The 25,338-nt window shown below is 48.9% G+C and overlaps 1 protein-coding gene across 3 annotated transcripts in view; it reads left to right on the forward strand.

Moving 5' to 3' along the window:
- KLHL18 (kelch like family member 18) overlaps window positions 1–24,134 on the forward strand; it is a 54,206-nt gene extending 30,072 nt beyond the window's left edge. For 2 of the 3 annotated variants that reach the window (XM_059939478.1, XM_059939477.1), the window contains exons 2-10: window positions 535–665; window positions 3,807–3,947; window positions 8,720–8,918; window positions 11,123–11,283; window positions 12,528–12,664; window positions 14,168–14,405; window positions 18,328–18,432; window positions 20,030–20,141; window positions 20,882–24,134. In XM_059939478.1, coding sequence (XP_059795461.1) covers window positions 535–665; window positions 3,807–3,947; window positions 8,720–8,918; window positions 11,123–11,283; window positions 12,528–12,664; window positions 14,168–14,405; window positions 18,328–18,432; window positions 20,030–20,141; window positions 20,882–21,268 — 1,611 coding nt within the window. In that variant the 3' untranslated portion in view covers window positions 21,269–24,134. The remainder of the gene's footprint in view (window positions 1–534; window positions 666–3,806; window positions 3,948–8,719; window positions 8,919–11,122; window positions 11,284–12,527; window positions 12,665–14,167; window positions 14,406–18,327; window positions 18,433–20,029; window positions 20,142–20,881) is intronic. The other variant, XM_059939479.1, reaches the window with a different exon arrangement.
- The last annotated feature ends 1,204 nt before the right edge of the window (window positions 24,135–25,338 follow it).

Genomic DNA, 25,338 nt, shown 5'->3' on the forward strand with positions numbered 1-25,338 from the left:
CAGGCTGGTTGGTGCCCAGGGACCCCCTAACATCTGTGCCCACAATGCCGCCTCTGTCCTTGATCCCCACATGCACCCCCTATTCAAGCTTGGTCTTGTTTCTCCTCATCTCTTCCTGTCACTGTCTGTTTACTCTTCTGGAGGAGCCTACTGTTAGGTGCTTCAGCGTTCTTGGCCAGTTTGTCTCTTCCATCTGCCATCTAATAAAACTGGAATCAGGATAAAGTGTTCAAGAAATCAGGTCTTTGAGTTGGTGGGGGGAGTTTGGAGGGGTGCAGTGAAGATTGCCATATAAATAAAGACTTTTAACTATTTTAATACCTTATGAAAATGTGTTGTCTACATTCTCCTACTATAACCGCATATGTTGAGTTTAAAATACTTCAGGGTCTCCATGAAAAGCCTCAGCTGTCATGTACTGGGATGCCTTCAGTACCACTCCAGTGGGCAGAGAGTTGAGCTGTGGAAGGGGCAGGGTGGGTTTTTGTATTTGCATTCCTCAATATCTGTCTTTGTATTTTACTTTGCCCACAGATTGGGGACCACAAATTCAGTGCTCACCGGATCGTCTTAGCAGCCTCAATCCCGTATTTCCACGCTATGTTTACAAATGACATGATGGAGTGCAAGCAGGATGAGATTGTAATGCAAGGAATGGACCCAAGGTACTAAATTCCTCCATCAGGTTTCACAACCTGCTTTCTAGGTGCAGTTTCAGCCTTGTGTTTGGTGCCCTTTGAGGGCCTTCCAGCAGGACCCAGTATCTAGCACAGCTCCACACACATAGTAGGTGACCAGTAAACAAGCTAGAACCTCAGCCAGTGGCCTGAGACAGGGTTAAAATAAGGAGAGTTTTGATGTGTTTTTACTCAATGAGAGTAACACGTCTCATAGGAACTAGAGTCCAAGATACGTTTTTAAAACTAGGACTGGGCACAAAGTTGGTGGTATATTATTCTCTTCACTTTTCTGTGCTAGCCTTTTTAGCTGGCAGACTAGTCTTTCAAATAAGTGTCTTCATTCATTACCCTTCCCATCAGTCCAGAACAGTGTTGTCCACTGTTGTCCAGCTTTCTCCCTCGATGGAGATGTTCTGTTTGTCCTCTCCAAATTGGTAGCCACTAACACATGTAGCTGTTGAGCACTTGAAATGTGACTAGTGGGACTGAGGGACTGAATTTTAAATATTATTTAATTTTAATTCATTTAAATTTAATTTTAGGGGAATTCCCTGGCAGTCCAGTGGTTAGGACTCCATGCTTTCACTGCCGAGGGCCTGGGTTCAATCCCTGGTCGGAGAACTAAGATCCTGCAAGCCGCGCAGTGTGGCCAAAAAATAAATAAATAAATAAATGATACATAATAATAAATTTAGTTTTAAATAGCCACGTGTGTCTACTGGCTGTTAATGGGACGACGCAGGTCGAGAAGGTAGCAGAAATCACGGTTATTTGATGGGTGAGAAAACTGAAGCCCGGGACTGCCCTGGTGGAGCAGTGGTTAAGAATCCGCCTGCCAATGCAGGGGACACGGGTTTGAGCCCTGGTCCGGGAAGATCCCACATGCCCCGGAGCAACTAACCCCGTGCACCACAACTACTGAGCCTGCGCTCTAGAGCCCACGAGCCACAACTGCTGAGCCCGCGTGCCACAACTAGTGAAACCCGTGTGCTCTAGGGCCCATGCTCCACAACAAGAGAAACCACCGCAATGAGAAGCCCGCTCATTGCAACGAAGAGTAGCCCCCGCTCGCTGCAACTAGAAAAAGCCTACGCGCAGCAATGAAGACCCAATGCAGCGAAAAAAATAAATAAGTAGAACTAAAAAAAGAAGAAAACTGAAGTCCAAGGAGGTCAAGCCCAGAGTTTATCCCATCTAAACGTCTTTCAGTGTCCCAGAAAGCCCTCCATAACGGAATCATTGGCCCCAAATGTCAGTAGTGCTGAGGTTGGGAAATTCTGCCCTAGATGAATTTTAGGGTCAGGAGGCAGTACTATAAACCCTGAAATTGCATCATTTATGCACTTACTTAAAGTTATCTTACATCTAGACCCTCTTTACAGAAATACTTTCCTGACTTCTGTATGAAGACTTTATATAAACACATTCCATATTATGCCTTTTTGGGCCTTGAAAGGAAAAAGGCATATTTATATGACTTAAAAGATTTCACTGCAAGTCTGTGAACTGAGGCTGTGTGTTTATAACCTAGGCTACATCCAAGGGTCCACTGTGCACCTACTATGTACCTGGCATTGTTCTGGGGTCTGGGCATGCAGCAGCAAACAGGACACGCAAGATGATTCTTGTTGGGAGAGAGACAATAAATAAACCAGTGACTCCAAAATGTTAGCCAGTAAGCTGTCATTTGTTGCCTAACGTCTTAATCTCCCCGTGGTGAAAACTTGAAGGAAAGGAGCTAGGAAACTGTATGGTACCTTCTGGATGATTGAAGGTGATTTGCTCCAGTACATGGAGAGGATCTGTATACCCACTGCAAGGGTGCAATGTCAGGCCAGCTACTTGTAATGAAAGACATAGAAGTGTGTCTATATCCAAGGGCAGTTGTACACTCTCATCTCTGAGGTCTGTGTCTGACAGAGCCATGCTAATCACCATGCACCGTCCAAGTGCTTCATTTAACAGATAGACTGAGCACCTGTGATCTGTGCTGCTGTAGGTACTGAGGTATAGCAGAGGAAACAGAAAGCACCTCTTACTATTCCAACTTTCTAGTAGTGGCGATCTGGCAGTAGACAAATACATACATGATACGGCTGGGAAGTAAAAGTGATGTGAGAAAAGTAAAGCAGAGTAAAGGCTAGCGAATGATGGTGAGGGTCTGTGCTATTTCAGGGTGATCAGGAAAGCCCTCTGTGATGAGGTGATATTTGAGCCAAGACCTTAGTTGAAGTGAGGGAGCAAGACATCTGGGGGAGGAGCCCTTCAAACAGAGGGAGTAGCCAGTGCAAAAGCCCTGAAGTGAGAGTGTGTTCAGCATATTGGAATAGAGTGAGGGGGAAAGAGTGGAAGGTGATGAGGTCAGAGAGATGGAAAGGGGCCAGACCACATACAGCCCTATAGACAGAACTTGGATTTCATTCTTGGTGTGAATTGGAAGGCAGAAAAAAATGTTGGAAACCTCAGGCTGGAAACTTATCCCAAAGAAATAATCCAAAAATGTTACTTATAATAGCTATTATGCTTACCAATAAAGGAAATAAATTATAGCACATTTACATGTTGGATTACTGTATAGAAGCCATTGAAAATGTCAAACGTGGGGAGTTCCCCTGGCGATCTAGTGGTTAGGACTCAGCGTTCCCACTGCCATGGCCCACGTTCAATCCCCGGTCGGGGGGAACTGAGATCCCACAAACCGCGTAGCATGGCCAAAGGAAAAAAAAAAAAGTTGAACATGAAGTCAGTGTAGAAACATGGGAAAGGACTTCATAAGTATTACATGATTATATCCATACAACTTAAGCATGCAGGCAAATAGGAAATGAAAATTAATCTAGAAAAATGACTACAGTTGACTCAGTAGTGAGATTCTGGGTCACTGCTTTGTCTTTTCAGAACCTTCTATAATAAAATCATTTGGGCAGTAAAGACAACCTAAGAAGTAGAATGATAGCTATGGTGAAGTAATTATTCCATTCAGGTAGATTCTCAAAGGGCATGGGCTAAATGTATTTGAGAGTGGGGCCCATCCGTTCCTCAGGTAACAATGTCAGCTTACTTAGGGCTTGAGTATCCTGTGGGCTGAGCACCATCTCTGAAGAGCATCTTTCCTCTTTCCTCTAGCGCCCTGGAAGCTCTGATCAACTTTGCCTACAACGGCCACCTTGCCATTGACCAGCAAAACGTCCAGTCGTTGCTGATGGGGGCGAGTTTCCTGCAGCTGCAGAGCATCAAAGACGCCTGCTGCACATTCCTCCGAGAACGGTGAGGTGATGTGATGGGCCTGGCCCGTGTTGGGGAGCAGACCATTTCATTTCTGAGATCCCCTGCCAGTTTGCTGAGTCTTTGGGGGCATGGAGAGTCTCACGAAGGGAGTGAGCTGGGAAGATAACTCTGCGGAAATGACCTTTCTTGAAATCAGTATCAAGCAGTACCCAGTTCTTTGGGGTGAACCTCTCAGGAACATGATTTATGGAGCCTTGTCTGCACTCTCCCTTGGTCTGACATGTACCTCTTTTGGTCCTCTCTCTCCAATCTAACCAGCCACCGCCAGATATATTCAGTGCTCCCTAACTGTTCACAGCTGTCTTCCTCTTTGTTTAGATCCTTCCCCCTCCTTGAATTTCTTGGCCTTCCTTTTTCCTTCTGCTCTGCAAGAGCCCACCCAAATTTCACCTCCTGGAATTCTCTGTCCCCTTCAGTCCCCTGGGAGCAATCATTATATGCTCCTTTAGAGTAAGGACCATGGATTATACCCCTACGGATGTCCAGCACTTGGCCATGACCTTTTGAGTACTGAGCAGATAAGAAGGCTCTTCCTCCCCCTCAAGAGGCAGAGCTCTTAGTCACAAGATAAAAGCCGCCTTTAACCACTAGAGGCTTGGGGGTGAGGGTTAGTGCTGGGCTACACACAGGCAGAGAGAAACCAGAAGAGTGCCCCTCTGTCTGTGGTCTCTGCAAGGCCTGGCTCCGCCTGAACTCCTCTGATCACAAGGCCCCGGGCCTGAAGACCAGCATTCCTCTGGCTCAGACCTGGCCTCCTGAACCTCATCCCCTCTTAGAGCCGACCTCTCCCTCCTCCATTTCTGTTCCACCAGCCCAACTCACTTAGCAGCTCTGTGGACCCTGCCTGCGGTCCACATCCTGCTTGTGTGGTGCTCACGGGCATCAGTGAGCACTGCTGTGTGTGCAGATGGTCTTAACGACCGTGGTAATGATGCTAACACGCAGGGGCACTCTGTGCTGGTTTCATTGGGAGGTAGGTGGTCCTGTTCGGGTTTTGCAGCTGGAGACCACGTAGTGAGTGCAGCCCCAGAGCCTGGCTTGACCTGCCCTAGGATGCCTTCTGGGTCAGGCTAGAGAGCTGCGTGTGATGGGCTGTAGGGCACACTGTCTGTCCTACTCATTTGTGAGCTTAAGGACACAGACTGGACTTGGTTCATCTCTGTATTCCCACAGAATTTGGAGAATGACTAAGTAGGGCCCTGTGGAAAGGGTGAAGTTGGCCATTCTCACAAGGGGACAACAGCTCCACCTAGGGGCTTTTGAGTTCCTCACTGTCAAGACTGGATCCAGGCTCTATTATAAAGTAGTGTCATGTAAAAGATGCTTAGAAAAGTGATTTTTAGACCAGTGCAGTTTTTACATGCACCAGTGACGTATTAGGAAAAGGTACTTTAAGCACGAAGCCTGATGTTTTGAGTCTGTCCTTGACATTTTTCTGTTCAGCACTGGGAGCCCCCTTCTGAAGCCTAAACTCAAACCTTATTCCTGTTTTTATTCTCTGCCACAGGCCCCAGAGGATTGGCCTTTCTGTTTTCTTTTCAATAGCTACCATCACTGCCTATGTTCCTGGGGGTGGTTCTCCCTGAGCCTGGCTGCAGAGTGTGGTGGAGTCTCCCAGCTGCCCCCTTCCTGTGTGTTCTTGAAGACAAGCATGTGGGCCCTTCAGTTTCAAGGTCTGATTACTAAAGACTTGAGGGAAACCATCCTGAGCGGTAGTGAAAAGGACAGGGCATGACTGAGCACAGAAAAGCTGCAAAGCCGTCAGAGTTCTTAGAGCAGTAGTTCCTGAGGCCACTTTGCCTGTTAGAGATTCAGGCTGCTAATTTTTTTTTTTTTCCCATGAGGTTGGGGTTGATTTTTTTCTGTGGCTCCTTTTCCAGCCTTCAGATGAATGGACCTCCTTGTTTTTAGGTGAAGATTGGAGGTGTGTATTTTCCAAAATTCTTCTCTCAGAACTGGATCAGAACATCAGATGTATCAATGAACCAAGCCAATAACTTATTTAATTCAAGTCACTGCTTCCTACCTCCGATAAAGCATTACATCTTATCATGGTCAAGCTGTGTCAGCAAGGAAGGAGGTTGTGAAGTGGCTGTTTACAGATATGGGTCTCTGTCTGCCCTTTGGGTTATTGTCCCTCTTGTCTTCCTCCTTCTCCTGAATGCTCCCCTCTCCTGCATGGCAGCTCTCCCTCCTTTTTCCCCACCAGTTGGCTTACAGACAGGCTCCCCACATCCTACCCTCTTAGATGTGAAAGCCCACTTCAGTGGAAAGTGTGTTTTGTGCTCAATTATTCCAAGCCAGTCAAAGACAACCAAAGGTGAGGCGCAGGAATCCTAACCTGGGAGGGAAAGGAGGGAAACGTGTGCCAGTCGGCAAAGTGAATCATCCTTTCCCGCGTCTTTGGACTCTATCCAGTTCCCTGTCCATGGCATTTGAACCCTCCTCTTGACTTGATGTCAGAGCAGTAGGGATGAGTGAAGCACATGCTGTAGAGGCCCACGGAGGGTCTCTCCTCGTATCTGATCTGCCATACGTGCTTTTAACCAGTCTCAACCAGGAGAAAGGCTAACGTTACTTGACAGATGACTGAGCTGACATTCTGACCCTGAGTCCCATATTTCTCCCTGGCCATGCTGCTTGCCCAGGAGTGCTCAGTGCTTATGTTTCCTTGGCCTTTGGAAATGGCCTAGGTTTCCAAAGCAATGGACAGAGCAAGTTTAGGCTGGAACGAAAAAACAGCTATGCAGAATTTAGACTAGTCATAAAGCCAGGCTCCTGAGATGCTCTGCCCTTTGAGTCCCTGACGGGTCTGCTACCGGGGTGGGCAATGGTGAATATCGACTAGTAAGTATAGCTCACTGTAACCCTTAATATGGGGGAGAGGGGGAAGAGAAAGCGTTCTCACAAAGAAGAGTAAACCTGGGCAATTTTAATCTAATATGTATCATCTCCCGCCACAAGATTGTCAGTCACAAAATCAAAATAAGAAAAGCCATATCCCCCATGGTCCACTGCTGTCACCAAGATTTTGGAACCACATTGGGCTCATTTGGAATTTTATCAGGTGTAATAGTAGTAAGAAAAACAACCATAATAAAAATTAAACCAGAAGCTAACTTCATACCAAGCACCATGTCGGATGCATTTCCTACATTCCTACTTAGTCATGGCCACAGCCCTCGGAGGTGAGTAGCTGTTGTCATCACCTTTTTCTAGGTGAGGCTATTACTGACACTTGAGGAGCCTAAGGAATCCACCCAAGTTGCCCATTGTGGCAGGGTCAGAATTTACCCTGGGTTTCCCTGGCCCTGATGAGTGCAGGTCTGTCTCAGGACTGTGGGAGTGTGCACAAAAGGCCAGAGTTCAATCTCAGCACCATCACTTGCTTGTAGAGGGACGATGAGCATATTTCTTAGTTTCTCCGAGCCTCAGTTTTCCACCTAAAAATGAGAGTAATTACTATTGTGGAGTGTTGTTTAAAAGATCCTGGAGAATGTGTCTAGAAGCCCTGGCAAAGTACTTGACTCACTGATGGTGCCAAATAAGTGATAGCTGCCGCTGTTTTCTGAACAGTCAGGCCCATAGAGCCTCTTTTTGTTTAAAAAAAAAAAAAAGGAAAGAAAAAAGTGTAAGGGTCCTGATATTAAAGAAGTCATCTCTTCATGTGGTTTAAACTCTCATTCTACATCTTCAGGGCCTTCCCGGTGACCAGAGGTGGACATTCAGTCAAGAATGTCAACCACTGAAAGAAAGCAAAGTTTTCCAGTATGTGCTCTATTCTTCTCTCCTGAGAGCTGCTTCCCAGGACTTCCCAGAGAGCTCACTCCATATAGACACACGGAGCACTAGGCCCAAGAGGCAGGCTCCTTTAAGGATAATCTGCCTTTTTTTTTTTTTTTTTTTTTTGGACAGCGTTGGGTCTTCGTTGCTGCATGCAGGCTTTCTCTATTTGCGGCGAGCAGGGGCTACTCTTCGTTGCGGTGTGCGGGCTTCTCATTGTGGTGGCTTCTCTTGTTGAGGAGCACGGGCTCTAGGCGTGCGGGCTTCAATAGTTGTGGCGCATGGGCTTCAGTAGTTCTGGCTTGCGGGCTGTAGAGTGCAGGCTTAGTAGTGTGGCGCACGGGCTTAGCTGCTCTGCGGCATGTGGGATCTTCCCGGACCAGGGCTTGAACCCGTGTCCCCTGCTTTGGCAGGCGGATTCTTAACCACTGCGCCACCAGGAAAGCCCGTGCCTTATTTTTATACCTTTACAAGTTGAGTCCCAGAGAAGCTCACCTGATGTCACACAGGGGGTTTCCACTAAAGCTGAGGGCAGAGCTTGTTTTTTTTTTTTTTTCCATTCTGTAACTCTACCCAGAACCAACTTGAGAATGATCAAAGATAACATTCTTCCTCTAACTTTTTTCTTTTTTTTTTTTTTTAAAAGTATTTGTTTATTTATTTATTTATGGCCGTGCTGGGTCCTCGCCTCTGCGCGAGGGCCCTCCCCAGCTGTGGCAAGCGGGGGCCACTCCTCATCGCGATGCGCGGGCCTCTCACCATCGCGGCCTCTCCTGTTGCGGAGCACAGGCTCCAGACGCGCAGGCTCAGTAATTGTGGCTCACGGGCCCAGCCGCTCCGCGGCATGTGGGATCCTCCCAGACCAGGGCCCAAACCCGTGTCCCCTGCACTGGCAGGCAGACTCCCAACCACTGCGCCACCAGGGAAGCCCCTAACTTTTTTCTTTTTATCTTCTCTTATGCCAAAAGGCTTCACCCCAAAAACTGCCTGGGTGTACGCCAGTTTGCTGAGACCATGATGTGTGCCGTGCTATACGACGCGGCCAACAGCTTCATCCACCAGCACTTTGTGGAGGTGTCCATGTCGGAAGAGTTCCTGGCCCTGCCCCTGGAAGACGTGCTTGAACTGGTGTCTCGGGATGAGCTGAATGTGAAATCAGAGGAGCAGGTCTGTAGAGCAGTCCAGAGGTGACATGGGGACTGCTGCTCTTTCTAACCTTTGTTTTCTATTTTACTTTTTTCAAAATGTAGATCATGGTGTGTGTGCAGCTGTTGTTTATTATGGGTTTGCTTTATCATACCATATGCATTTTTCATGAAAACTTTTTACATATTTTAGTGTCTAAATAATATTCAGCTGATTTTTATCAACGCTGTGACCCTCATTCTTCAATGTTCAGGTTATTTCCAAAATTTACTATTAGAAATAATGTTTCTGTGAACCGGAAATGAGCATAGATAACTTTCTGAAAGAGTCTTACTCTAAAGGAGAGTAGAGCGTGGGGGCAGTTGCTGGGGGGGAATATGGAGTCAAGAGGGTTTTGTTTTTTTTAAGATGAGAGAAATTACAGTACAGTTGGACTGCTGATGGGACTTTTTCGGAAGAGAGGGAAGAATTGGTAATGTAGGAGAAAAGGGAGAATGGTGTCCTGGGGTAAGTGAGAAGAGACAGAGTGTAGGGCACGGGGTGTGTGTTTGAGAGGAGCTTAGGCTGTTCACATCCACGGCCACAAGAGGGAGAAGGAGAGCACATGCCCAGCGCAGGGGGAGGATGGGTGGGAAGGGAGATGCTGGGAGTTTTTATTCACACTCTCTTCTTGTTTGTTTCTGTGTTCTCAGCTGAGAGTGAGGATGAGGGAGGAATGTTAGACGTTTGAGGAGAGATGAAAAGGTATGAACCAGTCCTCTAGGAAAGGGGGAGAGTAAATGGACGAAGCTCGGGAAATGGAGAGGGCTGGATAGGAAGCAGGGCCAGATGAGATTTTTCAGTCACAAGTTCAATATGAGCTGGTCAGCCCTGTTGTGTGTTTTCTATCAGCTGCATATACTGGTGCAGGGTAGGGGGTGAATTGGATATAAAGAGCTGGACTTCACCAGGGTACAGATTTTTTTCCAGTTAAGTATGATTAAGAGAGATAGGAGACTAACATGGGAATAATGACCCTTGGAATCCATGTCGGGTGAGAGAAAGGTGAGGAAATAGGCTACCGGGGACCTGAGAGGGAGCCATGCCCAAGGCTAAGTGGAGTTGGTTGCATGGAAGAGGAAGTGAAGCTATTGGCAAGGTGAGGTGTGGGTGATCACAGGGTCCTCTGAGGACAAAGAAGACATCTGCTTGGAGCGGTCAAGAAAAGATTAAATGAGAGCATAGGGTGTTAGTAGCCGGAGAGGAGTGAAGGACATCCTTTCTGTTCAACAAAAGTGTGGTGCAAGTTGTCTTAAGAGGACAGTGAGTCAATGTTTCTTTGAGCAGAGGGTGACGAGGGCTGGGCAGTGAAGGGCGTCGGATGTGGGGGGAATTGGACCTGGCCCTGCAGGCACCCAGCGCACCACTGCGGCAAGGCCTCTGCTCATCTGGTCAGTTGGTCATGAGTCCTGGCCTATCATGAAGCTATCCCTCGGCAGAAGGAGCCCCAGGCTCCAGGAGGCAATCCGTTGGGATGTTAGTCCCAACTCAGCTCATTTCCTTAATATCTGAAGAGTCCTCACACCTCCGTATTAGTGACCGTTAGAAAAGTGAACTCTGGGCTCAGCAGTGAGGGCCCTGAGATTTGGAGGAAAGAGCCCCATCCCAAGAGCAAGGGGTTCTGTCCCTGGCTCTTCTGCTAGGTAATATGACCCAGGGCAGCTCACATCTATTGCAGTGATACATTCTACAAGGGCTATGGGGCTTTAGAGGGAGATAGCCTTGTGACCAGAGCCATTAGGGAAGCCTCCTTGGAGAACACGGATCTGGATCCAGGCCTTAAAAGAAATGGGAATGGGTTTAGATGGAAAGGAAGAGATGGGGACATTCGAGGTGAAGGGGACAGCCGGCCTGGCTAGAGAAGAGGGTGCAGGAGCAGTGGGAGGGAAGGTCAACAGCACTTTGTTACAGTACAGGAAGGAAGAAGGAAGCTTTGACAGGTTTTTGTTAGGAAGTCATAATGAAAGCCAGGAAGGTGTTGCGGTAACCTAGGCTCGCCTTTCAAGAAAGTGGACTGAATGGGGTAGCTGGGGACGTGGAGAGAAAACAGTGGATTCAGGAGACAAGTAGGAAGAAAGACTGGTGGGCCCAGTATAGGGAGCAGAGCGCTTGAGATTGGGGGGTACAGGGGTGTGGCCTCTGGGTGGAGGAGTTGCCGCCAGAGCTTCCCCTCTCTGTTGTGGCAGGTCTTTGAGGCCGTGTTGGCCTGGGTCAGATACGACCGGGAGCAGAGGGGAACCTGCCTGCCTGAGCTGCTGTCCAATATCCGCCTGCCCCTCTGCCGGCCTCAGTTCCTGTCAGACCGAGTGCAGCAGGATGACCTGGTGCGTTGCTGCCACAAATGCAGGTGAGCAGAGGTGGGCCTGCACAAGAATGATGCCAAGGGTCTGGACGGAGAAGAGAACTTGGCCACTTAGCTCGGGGGAGGAAGGATTTGGAGTGGTTGTTCTTAATTCACAGCACACAGATCGATCTGCCTTCTGTCTAGAACCTGGAAGAGCCCGAGTCTCTCACCTTGGGCAAAGAAATGTGCCGCATAGGAGCAGCAAGGCAAAAGGGGCTTCCTCCCCTAAGTTATTTGAGGATTTTCTAGCATCTCCTTCCATTGAGCTGTTTATGGACCTACAGGCGTCTATACTGCCTGCCCGGACCCTGTCCACACCAGCAGCTGACTTATTGGTGACTTCCTGAGGCTCCTCATCCTCTTCAGTAAACATTAGTCAGTGTGCTGGCCTCAGGTGGGTCTGCCCAGCTACAGTGATGGGCAGGGGTGGGACATGTTTAGCAGCATGCAAAACTGTTACCCAGAGTAAATCAAAAACAACAGGGTGCAGCAGAGCCACCAAAACAGCCCAGGAGATGGCAGCCCTGTAGAAAGATTGTTATAAAAGTAGAGCAGCAGAGGAAAATATGCATCTTCCTTCAAATTGCTCCTTATATTCACAGCTGGTTCAGGAAGAAGTCAGTGGCGTGGTCCACGCAGCGTGAAAGTGTGTATGTCAGGGAGGGGTGGAGGTGTGTCTGGAGGTAGCTGAGACCCTGTGATGAGCAGTCTCAAGGGTGCTGTTGGGGAGTTTGAGCTTTGTTCTGTAGGCAGTGGGTAGTTATCGAAGGGTCTTAGAAAACCAGCTTGGACCCCGGTGTGGAGGCTGGAATGGAGGGGTGGGGCTGGAGGCAGGGAGATCTCTCAGGAGCAGTTGGCTTCTGCTGCCACAGTCCAGGTGAGATGGTTAATTGCTGGGTGTGCGCCATAGGGATGGAAAGGAAGAGCTGGGTCTGAGTGGCAACAGGATGCAAGCAGCTTGTTGAACCTCCCCAAGGCTAGCTATTTTAGGGAACACCCTGTATTTCTTCTATTAAACTAACAGAGGTGGGCTCTGCTCATCTTGCCCCTCCAATGCTGAGCACGTCCCAATAGCTGTGTATACTTTCCCCTGGACTCACCTGGGTTCTTTGAGACCAAACCTTCCAGAAGGCTTCTCCTCCCATGTTTCCCCTGCAGTTGTGGTTGGGGGAGCCAGGCTCAGACCTACAAATGTGGGCCAAGTGGAGAGAATACCTCCTGTCCTAGCATCTTGCACTTTATTCCAGGGACCTGGTAGATGAAGCAAAGGACTATCACCTCATGCCAGAGCGCCGGCCCCACCTGCCAGCTTTCAGAACTCGGCCTCGCTGCTGCACGTCCATCGCTGGGCTCATCTATGCCGTGGGGGGCCTCAACTCAGCAGGTATCTTGCAGCTCCCCTTTGTAGAGCCCTGTCTTGGATGCCGTGGTTGAAGCACCAAACAATCTAGCCTGGCCCTCTGCTTCCTCCCCCTTGCATGTCACCACCTTTATCCCTCTTGATTTTATATACTTGTTCTGCAGTTAGCGCATGTCAGATATTAATACCATTGAAGCAGAATATCAGCGCAAAAGGGACCTTTAGAAACCCTGGAGGCCTGGCCCCCTTCCTTCACAATGGGGAAATCGAGGCTCAGAGAACTTTAGCTACGTTCACACAAGTCTTTTGGCTGAGCAAGGACTAGAACTCAGGTCCTGGTTCCTGAGCCCGCACTCTTCCCCTAATATCACGTCACCTATGGGATTTACTCAGCTTTGGATAGGATATAATCAGAGACCCAATTCTGTTACCAGGCTCATCACATTCGGTCATGTGGATCTCTGGGCTTAGACTGTGAGAGTGTCACCATAAGAAGGAAGATTCTCCAAATACGCATGGTCTGCACTATCAATACTTTTTACTCTTCACCTCTTACCTCCAGTGAAACCCACATGCCTTGTAGTCCATGTGTTATTGGCAGTTCCTGTATCATACAGTCAAGTTTTCAGGAAACCTCCATGGGGCACCCGCACTCCTGCCCACCCCAGGCACCACTGCAGGGCAGTAGCGATCTAGGAGAGGGCAGTGGAGACACCTGAATCCTTGCAGTGCAGTGGCACAGGGAGTCGTCACCTCGGATGTGAAGGCCAGGCCTTTTCCAAGCTTGTGGGAGGTGGGGAGCGGGTGGGCAGTCCTGGGCAGTTTCGTTTTTAATTGAAAGTTAATGGGAGGTGGGTACTGGCCTCTGCTACTTGTTAACCATATGACCTGGAAAAGGTAAGTCCTCAACTAGTAAACGCTAGAGCGTGGCAGGTGCTGAGTGTCCCAAAGCAGAATAAAACAGGGAGGGGGTTATTTTATTTGATCTTAAAAAACTGATGAAAATGGTAGGGTTGGAGTTATTATTCCTTGCTACTGTGACTACTGTTTATTGAGCACTTGGTATATTCTAGAACTATGCTAGGTGTTTTACATATTATATCATTTAATCCTCATGGGAACTCTGCTATGGAGATTATTTCACATGTGAGAACAGAAGATGGGGATACAAAGCAGCTTGCCCAGGGTCACCGCTAGGAAGTGAGAGTCACATTGGAGGCCATCTCATGCTCTGTGTCGGGGAAATAGTGGATCCATTTGCCTTCACCTTTGCCTTTAAGCAGGTGAAGAACCTCCTTGCAACTTAAAACTGCCTTCTCTAGGAAGTAAATAAATGCCTCCTGTCTGATTCTGATTTTCCTTAAAGAATTAAGTTTGAGGTTATCATGGCTGCAGTTTCTTTGTGGGTCCTCCTGGCTTGAGTAATTCTGCGGGAAGAGCTGATAGGACAAAATTGAACATTCCGTATAATCATTGCGCAACAGCTGTGATCTAAACGAGCGGTCTCATTTGTTTTAATTTGAGTAGCAAATTTTTATGCAGGTGATTCCCTGAATGTGGTGGAAGTGTTCGACCCCATCGCCAATCGCTGGGAGAAGTGCCGTCCCATGACCACAGCCCGCAGCCGTGTCGGTGTGGCCGTGGTGAACGGACTCCTCTATGCCATCGGGGGGTATGACGGCCAGCTGCGGCTGAGCACTGTGGAGGTCTACAACCCAGAGACGGACACGTGGACCCGAGTGGGGAGCATGAATAGCAAGAGAAGGTATTGTGGGAGCCGGTCTGTACGTCCTGAGCATACACACCAGGCATCTGGGGGACACCATGCTAGACAAGCAGAGCACATTGTACAGCAGACGCTGGCTTCAGCCTGGGGATCCCCTGCAGCCAGGCCAGCCACTGCCCGTACCTCCTGGAAGCCAGCCCCCATCTGCTTAAAAGTAAAACCCCTGCCTTGTCCTTTGAGGAACTTGGGGAGACAAGACAGGGAAGACAGGGACATGTGGAAGTTTTATTTTTTAAGTGCCAGGTAAGGACTAAAGGTTTGTATTATGGAAGACGCGAGGCAGGAGAGAAGCTGGACTGGAACGTCTGGAAGATTTCAGGGAAGAGGTGAGATTAAAGTTGAAACCTGAAGAATAAGGAGGATTTAACTTTATTAGTCATAAAAGGGAATCCGAGGTGTTCCTCTTTATACTTTCTTTCCCCCAGGATCCCTGCCCCACATGTGCTTTCACTACCAGGGAGTGTGTGAACCACAACAGTACTCTTTACTTCTGGATGCCACACGTCCCCCAGGCATGAGCACACAGCTAGTTGTGAGGTGGACCGAATTTATGTCTCTCTCTTTATTTTTAAATAAATTTTTAATGAATTAATTAATTTATTTATTTATTTATTTTTGGCTGCATTGGGTCTTCGTTGCTGTGCGCAGGCTTTCTTTAGTTGCAGCCAGCCTTACTCTTCCTTGCGGTGCGCGGGCTTCTCATTGCGGTGGCTTCTCTTGTTGCAGAGCGCAGGCTCTAGGCACGCGGGCTCAGTAGTTGTGGCTCACGGGCTCTAGAGCGCAGGCTCAGTAGTTGTGGCGCACGGGCTTAGTTGCTCCGTGGCATGTGGGATCTTCCCAGACCAGGGCTCGAACCCGTGTCCCCTGCATTGGCAGGCGGATTCTTAACCACTGCGCCACCAGGGAAGTCCCAAATTTATGTCTCTTAACGCCTTCCAGCCACTTGTCTCCTCCTGCTCACATTTCCTGAGTAAGAAAACATAGTGCTTCCATTTAGTCTTCTTAGTGCCAAAGTGACTGGCAGCATCCTTCCTTACGTCAGCCGTGTGTGGGGTATTGTCATGGTTGGACGGCAGGAGCTTTGGAGGGGGAGAGTGTAACTGGACAGGCTCTATGTTCTCCCACCCTTGGGGTAGCCGCACCAGATTGTGGTATTTTGTTTGTTTGTTTGTTTGTTTTTGGCTGTGTTAGGTCTTCGTTGCTGCATGTGGGCTTTCTCTAGTTGCGGCGAGCCAGGGCTTCTCTTCGTTGCAGTGCGTGGACTTCTCATTGCGGTGGCTTCTCTTGTTGTGGAGCATGGGCTCTAGGCGCACAGGCTTCAGTAGTTGTGGCGCACGGGCTTAGTTGCTCCATGGCATGTGGGATCTTCCTGGACCAGGGCTCAAACCCGTGTCCCCTGCATTGGCAGGCAGATTCTTAACCACTACGCGACCAGGGAAGACCCCAGATCGTGGTTTCAGATGACACTCTGATGTTTCTCTTCCAAAACTAACGGAAGATGGGACAGCCATCCAAGGCCCCCTGCCCGTTTAACCAGAACAGCTCTGCGTTTATCCCTCTTATGTACTGAGCTTCCTTGACATATGCCCAACTTCAGGAGGAAAAAGTTAAATGAAATTTTTTTTGAAAGGGGCAGTTCGAAAACCACGGGACCAGTTGCCCTTTAAAGGCCTTTCTGCTTTGTAATTCTCTCGTCTGAGTATTTGCCTTACAGACCCCTTTGTCTGGCCATGATTTGGGTTTTCTACTTGTAAGATCACGTGACCGCCAAAAAAAAAAGATCAAGTCACTGCATGTGGTCAGGAAGAAGAGTCATGTTTAGTGTGGCAGTCCTTTGCCACATGAAACTGTCACACGAAACTGTCACACATGGTCCTTGATACACATGGTGTATCACGTTCAGTAGTGTTTGTTTGTGGCCTTGAGCAGGGAGGAATCTGCCTTTGTACCAGTAAGATTCACAAAAGGCCAAAGTAGCTTCGTTTTTGGAAGAAAAAATATGTATAGAAGATCTGCTCCTCCTGAAGCCGTAAGCTACACTCTCGTGGTTCCTTCCTCCCCCCCACCTCTGCCTCCGTGCTTCCCCTTCTTGCTCCTTGGATACTTTGCAGCTTTCTGTATCCTCGAATGACTCACTGCTCCATATATATCCCCAACCAGGAGGGCCTTTTTCGCTTTGATGGCAATCAGTTGTTCTTCGTCGTGTGTCTGCTCTGGGCCACTTGCGAGCTGCGACGTCACGGGATTTGGAGTGCTGTCTGGGAGGAGCCCTCCGGGTAGCCCTTTCCCTCACTGTGGTTAACGCCCTGTCATTAGTAGCGTCGGCCCAGCTCCATTTTGTCCCCTTTAAATTACAGGCTACCTTAAAATGTTCACAGTCACTTCTCCCCTGATGAACCACACCCCCTCTGTCCTGCCGGTTGGTGACAGCCTCCTTTCTGCCGTCATTCCCTGTCCTTCTCCGGTCTTCCAGGCCGCTTGCGTGGAGCCTTCTCCCATGCCGTATTCCAGTCCACGTTTGTCAGCGTTTCTTCCCCTTATCTCTTCACACTGTCTTTACCGTTTCGTTGATAGTTAATCTCACACAGTTTTGTGGCACCTCTCGATTCTTTCTCACATTTTTGTTGAACTCCTAACTTGTTACTTTTGTCCACTTCTAGAAGGATAGTGACATGTCTAGTGAGTTTGTGACCTTCCCACAGTCCTCTCCCAAGGCAGGTCCTTTTCCTCTTTCAGGCTGGTTCAGGGACATCGTGTGGATCACTTTGATTTGCTGTATACGTTTGAAAGGGGGCTGTAAAGCCTGGTATAGTTTATTTTCCTATTTGTTAGACACCCAGATTCATTTTTAATCTTCTCCAGCATCAGGTTTGAAGACAGTGAATCGGGCAGCTTGGCATTCATGTTTAATTTTTCATGAGGCTTTATGTAGAAGATTCTTAGGAGAGCTTGGCATGATAAACAGTGTGGGAAGCAGACTTGTGTCATTGAAATCTAAGGCCTGCCTCTCTCTGGGCAGCCCTGAGAGGATAGCCCAGACTCCCCAAGCCACAGCTACTCATCTATACAGTGGTGATGGTGATGCTTCATGCAGGATGTGGTGAGAGTGAAAAATAGCAAGTGTGGAGCACCTGATGTGTGTAGTAAGTACGAAACAAACAGAAGCTGTTGCCTCACCCACTAAGACAGATTAGGGGACATGCAGGGCCATGTATGTAATGAAAAGATGTCTGTCAAACTTTATAGTGAATTGAGTGGGGAAATCAAGGTAACACAACAAATGTATGTTGAGGGCTTGTTACGTACGAAGCACCACACTAAGTACTGTCACGGTCGCACTGATAGAGACCCCAGTCTTCCAGGAGGTTCCCACTTGTTAAGAGGTGGCAGGTCGATTCCTGGTACCCCGTGGGCAGGAGTCTGGCTTGCTCAGTTCTCTAAACCTGGTGCGTGGGATGGTGTGCCTCGTGAGGGCCTGATGAAAACGTGCTGAACGAATGGACGACTGACAGGAGCTGTGATAAAGGAGCTGCTCTGGGAGCGTGGGGCTGGGAGGGAGTAATTCTTGTTGGGGGAATCCAGGATGGCTTTTGGAGGAGGAGAGAGAGGAATTTGACCTGGGCCTTAAAGGTAAATCAGACCCTGAGCACAGCAGGGTGGAAGATGAGCATATCAGGGACTGAGGAGGAGGGAGAGGAAGTAACCCCAGGCAGGGGGGCGGGAGGCAAGAGGAACCACAGGGCAGCTCCTTTTCCCTCAGTGTTACACTTTGCTTAGTCACATTCCTGGGATTTAGGTCTGTTGTAGAAAGAGGCAGTTGGGGGCTAGGTTTACTTCTCAGTGAGCGTGAGAGGTTGCCCCAAGAAGTCTGAGGCCCATCGGGATGACACCTGTGTTTCAGTGCCATGGGGACGGTCGTGCTGGACGGGCAGATCTACGTCTGTGGTGGCTATGATGGCAGCTCTTCTCTCAACTCTGTGGAGGCCTACTCACCTGAGACGGACAAGTAAGGACTCCAGCTCCCCTGGGGCAACTGGAGCTTGCTAAACAGAGTGTGAAAAGTCAGAACTGCAGTCTTTTAATCATGCTTCTCAAGGATAGGGAATATCTCACCTATTTAGGCCCTGTAGTACCTTGCATATAATAGGTATTTAATAACCTTTGGTTAAATGAATGAATGATTAAATAAATTCTAAAAACAGTCTGCTTAGATACTTGGAAACATTTATTAATGCTCTGTACCTCTTAACTAAATCAGCGCATTTTAATAGAAATGCAGGTGAAAGGGGATGAGACATGAACAGCACTTTCCAAAGTGGTTAAGATAGGATTTGGAAAAAAAAAGTTACGTTTCAAATACTCAGAGAAGCTTGGGAAACATTGATGTCTGTACCACCAGAGGCCTCATCTTCCCATAATACATATGACTATTTTAAAGACTGAAAAATTCTGCGGCAGAGACACCTCTTTAACTTCATTTTATCTAACACCTGTCACCATCTGGTGGGCTTATTTTGCGGAACACTCTTTGGAAAACACTGGCAAGGTTAGCCCGAGTTCTTCATTTCAGTATTTGAATCAGCTTATACTATACCAATATAAGCACATTAGTAGAATGGATTCATCACAGTGCTTTTAAGCCAATATTCCATTCACTTAACCAACTTACTATGTATCGGGCAGCGAGCAGGGTCTCAGATCCTTAAGTAACACCTAGTCTGTTGGGGCCACAGCACAAGGTGATCGTCCTCCCTTGGGTGCCTATGTCTAGAGCTCTTGAGCACAGAGTGGGGAGGGCTCTCATCTTCCCCACAGCTCGGGGGAGAGTCAGGTTGCAGAGATGTTTTCTAAGGGGAGACCCATTGTGGATAGTGGGAGACGTGCATCCCAGGTGGGGGGACAGCAGGAAGAGAGGCTTGGAGATAAGAAAGAGCTATGTGTGGTTGAGGAGCAGGTGTGGGTGGCGCATGGCAGGAGGCGAAGCTGGAAAGTGGATGAGGACCAAGTGGTAAAGAACCACATTAAGGAACTTGGAGTCTGCCTTAGAGGAAACAGGAGTCCTCACTAGAGGACGTGCTATGCAGGATCGGAATGGGGATGGTCGGAAAGCCAGGCCACCTGTAAGGGGACTGTTGCAGTGGTCCAGTGAGAGGCCAGAGCTCGGGCAGCAGTAGTGGGATGGGGACAAGCAGTGACTAGGAAGCAAACCAGGGGGGTCGTGGTGACCACAGAATGTTGAGGATGATGGAGAAGAGGTCATAAAAATGCTGAGATTATAAGTATAGCAACTAGGTAGCTAGCGGTCCCATTATCCAGACCAGGGAGTGTGATGGAGGAGCAGATCTGTCAGAGAGGTCTTGCTTGGGCAATGCTCATTTTGAGTGCCGGCAGAGATGACCGGCTATGGGCTCGAAGCTTAAAGTGAGAGGCGGCAGCCAGAGTGAGCCCTTAGCAGAGGTGGTGTGGGAGGCGATAAGAAGTGGGGAGATTGTCCAGGGTGAGACGGAACACAGCACAGTTCCCCTGAATCCTTCTAAGCTGTCTTGGGAGGACAGGAACACCAAATCTCATGGCTCCCCTTCTACTTTGCCTCTTTCCTGAAGGTGGACTGTGGTGACCCCGATGAGCTCCAATCGCAGTGCTGCAGGGGTTACAGTCTTTGAGGGCAGGATATACGTGTCGGGCGGCCATGACGGTTTGCAGATCTTCAATAGTGTGAGTCTGGACTCCTCCTGGGCTAAGGGCACCTACTCTTGTTATCTTTGAGAGTTATTTTGAAAGGATATTCTTTGGAAAAAGCCTCAGCCTTGCCATTGCTAGGTAAGGTGTCATCTAGAGGCCTCAGGCCATCTGCCACATGCTCTGTAATGCTTCCAAGAATGGGAACCAGTGTGCACAAAGGAGAGACGTAGAGTGTGGCCATACCACCCACACCCCCACCCTGTTCAGTTCCCCAGCGGATGCTGCGTGAGACCTGGTGAAATTCCTGCCCAAAGTAAGCCCAGTCATATACAGAGGGTGAATTTTCAAATAGTTGCATTCTTCTGGATAATTTGTTTGAAATTGCATTTATTCTTTTAAAAAAATCTCGAGAGCCACTTACTGGTCACTCCAAAGTCAGTCAGTGCTGTGAGGGAACACACTGTGCACAGATCTCAGGAGACCCTGCTCTCATCCCGGCTCTGTCACTACATAGCAGGGCATCCTGGGCAACTCCTTGATTTGTTTCCTCAGGTGTAAACAGAACTGGTCAGGTTAGGCCATCTCTCTCTCACCTGTCCCTATAAGCCCACGAGCAGGTGCGCAGCTGAGGAAACTGGGCATCAGGGGCAGAGCACACACTGGCAGAGCTCCTCGTCCCCAGGCCTCCCCCTGGGGCCTGATGCCAGGTGGGCCGCCGGTGACCAAGCTTTGGCTTTGACTGTCCCGCACCTGCACCTCTCTCCCCGCTGCAGGTGGAGCACTACAACCACCACACAGCCACCTGGCACCCGGCGGCCGGCATGCTCAACAAGCGCTGCCGGCACGGAGCTGCCTCCCTGGGAAGCAAGATGTTTGTGTGCGGGGGCTACGACGGCTCGGGCTTCCTCAGCATCGCCGAGGTGTACAGCTCTGTGGCGGACCAGTGGTGCCTGATAGTCCCCATGCACACACGCCGGAGCCGGGTCTCCCTGGTGGCCAGCTGCGGGCGGCTCTACGCCGTGGGGGGCTACGATGGACAGTCGAACCTGAGCTCGGTGGAGATGTATGACCCAGACACGGACCGCTGGACGTTTATGGCCCCCATGGCATGTCACGAGGGAGGGGTCGGTGTGGGCTGCATCCCTCTCCTCACCATCTAAGGCGAAGGGTGGGATGTGGTGGGGTAGGGATCTGGTACAAACACAGGCACTTCCTTCCAGGGATAGTCCCCCTCGGAAGAGGTGGTGGACCAGAAGACAGGGTGAAACGTGAGCTTGCCAGAGGTACAGTTTTTCCAGGTGCTTAAGTCCTCCCTCCCTGTGCAGCCCTTGTGACCTTCAGGCCTAGGTCATCAAGATGCACAGCGTGGGACAGAAGCCCCTCTGGGTCCCGCAGCTGGTGACACAGGACTGCTTTGCTGGTCCACATGTCCACAGGCTCCATCCAAGCCCAGCTCCCACCTGCCACAGCTCTGTGGGTGACCCATCTGCAGAGTGTCTTCCATCTGACACTCCTTGCCTACTGCTCGCCAGCCGTGTTGTGGCCAGTTTGCGATGGGGTGGCTTCAGTGGCCAAGCGTGTTGGAAACTGTGGGGTGTGGGTGGGAGAGGAGGGACACAGGCCGGGTTGTCCTCACTGCGAGGCTGCAGCCACGGCAGTGCTGGTTGCACACAGGCACCTCCTCCCTCCATCCGAGTGCACCGAGAATTTTGTCTGCATTGCTGAGTAAGCAGGAGGAACAGAAGCTTTTCCTGTGTCTAATTTTGGGATTTCAATGAGGTCTTTTTCATCTTGTTCAGGAGAAACAGAGGGAGAGGATAAAAGATACTTGAAAGAAACTGAAGGAAAGTTAAAGAAACACTTGAAAGAAACTGAAAAGAAAAATAATTTTTTAAAGTGAACATTTTTTTGCAAGAAGAAAACATAAAAGACACTAGAGGCAAATATGTGTTTAAATGGAAAACCACCCAACGTGAGAAGGGTGGTATCCGCTCCCACATTCGGATCCCAGGGTCCTAAGGCCTCGCATGGCACTCGGGGTTCCCTCTGAGCTCCTGCGTGTCCAGAATCAGTGCACACTCGACCAGTCCTGTAGCAAGGTGCTCGTGGGGTTTGTCTTCACACCCACTATCAGAGGACTTTTTTAATCGTAGGCTTAGCGAGTTGGCTAAGTTATTGCCACTCTTCTAGGTGGGAGCTCCCAGCTTGTCGCTGGAGGCTCCAGATGCCCCTGTGGTTATCTCCCACTGCCACCATGGCACTCATGCAGATTCCCACCCCACTTTCATTCCTTCCTTATTTGACCAGCAGGAAACAGCAGGTCTGGCCAGATTCTCATTTGCCCATCTATCATTCTTGGATAGTTTTCTTCATCGTGATGCTTCTGAGGTACATTGACCATTTGTACCTCTAGAACCTAACCAGAGACTTGGTCCTTCCACCAGCCACGGCTGGCTTGGTCCAGTAACCTTATCTACCCTGCCAGTCCGCTGCTCCTCCATCCACTCGCCAATTCCAGGGGTCTGGTCTCCCCTCCAGCCCTTGGCAGACTGACCAGCAAGGTGGACCTTTATATTCTAGCAAAGCTGGCTTTATGACATAAAGAACTAAAAGCCGAAAGAATCTCTTGCTGCTGCAAAGAACAGATTTTATATTTCTTCCTATGATCTTAGCTAATGACCTCTTGAAGAGACTCCATGCTCCTCCTTCCTCCTGCCTGGATGGGACCTTGATGCTGCACAGTGGGACCCCAACAGGAGGACTCTTCTCTTACCAGTGCACTGGGCAGTGGAGCTGTCCTTCAACTGCTGCTGCCAAAATTTGGTTTTCTAAAATTCTTCCAGTCGAGACTAAAAGAGGATACATTTCCAATGCAAGATTGGGTCTCAGGGTCCCAATCTCTACTTCGTTTGTCTCCTGCCCATCGCTGCCTGCCTGGGTGTCCTGGAAGCCTGTTCAGAAAGGCATAATGTGACACCTGAGACGTCTCTCCTACCCTGGGACTGTGAGGTTTACCAGTGTGTGCAATCGCCATGTTTCCAGAGGGAAGTACCTTTGTTACCTGCCACTTAGGAGCTGGGCCTCTGCTAAAAGCACTTGAAAATGATGTTTTTATTTTAAAAGACTTAACAATCTGATATAGTTTAGCCTGGGCTCGTGGTAGAGCTCTGGCATTTCTCGCTCCCTGTCGGTTTGCCTGTTAGAGGTAGACTTGGAAGGAGGGTGGGGGTCTGTGATTCCTGTTAGAGAGGAGTTATCAGTGCTTGTCTTCTTATTATAAGCCCCTTTCTTTTGTGAATTTGCAACAGCACTGACAAACCTGGGTTGTGAATGTGTTAAGAATCAGCCAGTGGGCCTCACTAGGTCCTTAGGATGCTGACCCAGATTTTGCCATTGGGGTTGAGAGATCATTTTCCCATGATCTGCTGCTCTTGTGATAGCCTTCCTACATCTACTCCCACCTCCTGGTGTAGAAGTTACACTGCTCCACCTGGGGTCAGTGTTTCCAAGTAAGGTGAAGCCAGTGCCTTGATCTGGGCTCTGAGCACAAGTGAGCAAACACTAACATTTTCACACTCCACAGTTGGTTCCTCAGTCTGATGGTGATGACTGTTTACAGGTGGCTGGTCTGACCCTTTGGTGTTGGAGCCTTTCCAGTAAAACCATGAAAAGAAGAGATGCCACCCATAGATATTGTGAAAAGGGTATAGGGCAGATACTATGGACAGTGAACCTTGGGGTCCAGCCCAGCTCTGAGCAAAGGACTGTGGCATTCGCTGTCCTAGGGTATTTCCCCTTATATAACACAAGGAGCCTTCTCTTCTGGGTTTCATCTGAGAGCAAAGCCAGGATGGGAGCTGAAGTCCAGCCTTTTGACTTGGCCACAGAGATGTGAGTAGGTAGGAAATCTGATTCCCCCTCCCCCCAATTTATTGTTTCCCAGAAAAATCTTAATTCCTTTTATTTATAGAACGCATGTCTTTTGTGTTAAGAAACCAAAGAGAAATAAAGAGTACACTCCTAATATCTTCTTGCCCTTTCCTGGTTTTATTTTTTTTAATTAGAGATAAATCATATTTTTATTGTAATTCAGTGAAAAAATACTGGACAAAGTGAAAATATTTCTGTGAAAATAAGGAAGAAGCCCAGCAGCATGGCAAGAGTAGTCTTTGGAGAGACGTGTATATTTTATAAGAATGGGTTCTGATGAAATATATATGCAAAAGACTTCATGAGCATGTTGCATATTTGCTCCTGTCCGGATCACCACTTCTCTTGGATTTCCCCTTTTCTTCACTCACTGCCGTAAAACTCCTAGAGTTCCTAAGTGGAATGTGACTGCCTGTGACCGCCTGGAGCCAAAATCCCCAGCTCCTTTCTTATACCTCCAAGCCAGAGGTGCTTAGGTTTGGTGCACATAAAAGTCACTGGAAATTTTTTAAACCACAGATTGACTTGTAGAACCCTCCCCAGAGACCAATTCGCTAGGACTGGGGTGCAGCTCAGGCCCTTGTGCAGGCAAGTTTCCACCATGGTTGGTATGCTCATCCTGGTGTGAGAACCGGACTCCAGTGTTTAGTTTCCTCTTTCCCAGATAGAGCCACATTCCAGATCTGCCTTCCTGAGATTGCACCCTGGTTACTGTGGTGGTGGATTTTAGGAAACTCTTCATTCACACTTTTCCAAAAGTCAGCTTATGGTCAGTCTCATCCAGTGGGTAATGGTTGTACTCTTGGATGACAACTTTTTTTTTGTGTGGCTGTGTTGGGTCTTCGTCGCTGCACGTGGCCTTTCTCTAGTTGCCGTGAGCGGGGGCTACTCTTCGTTGCAGTGTGCGGGCTTCTTATTGCGGTGGCTTCTCTTGTTGCGGACCGTGGGCTGTAGGCACGCGGGCTCTAGAGTGCAGGCTCAGTAGTTGTGGCTCACGGGCTTAGTTGCTCTGCGGCATGTGGGATCTTCCCAGACCAGGGATCAAACCCGTGTCCCCTGCATTGGCAGGCAGATTCTTATCCCCTGCGCCACCAGGGAAGCCCTGGATGATAACTTTTTTAAAAAGTTTTTGGAAGGGTATGTCACTCCCACATACACCCCCCCAGCACGTTTCACATATAAACACTGTTGATTCTCACTTGGTCCTCTCAGTAACCTCCGTGCAATAGGTGACATAGCTCATTTTAACATAAATTGTCTCAGAAGGGCTGAGTAACTGACCTGATTCATCAACTAACTG

This window comes from Balaenoptera ricei, chromosome 11 (genome assembly GCF_028023285.1).
Source record: "Balaenoptera ricei isolate mBalRic1 chromosome 11, mBalRic1.hap2, whole genome shotgun sequence".
Taxonomy (NCBI): Eukaryota; Metazoa; Chordata; class Mammalia; order Artiodactyla; family Balaenopteridae; genus Balaenoptera; species Balaenoptera ricei.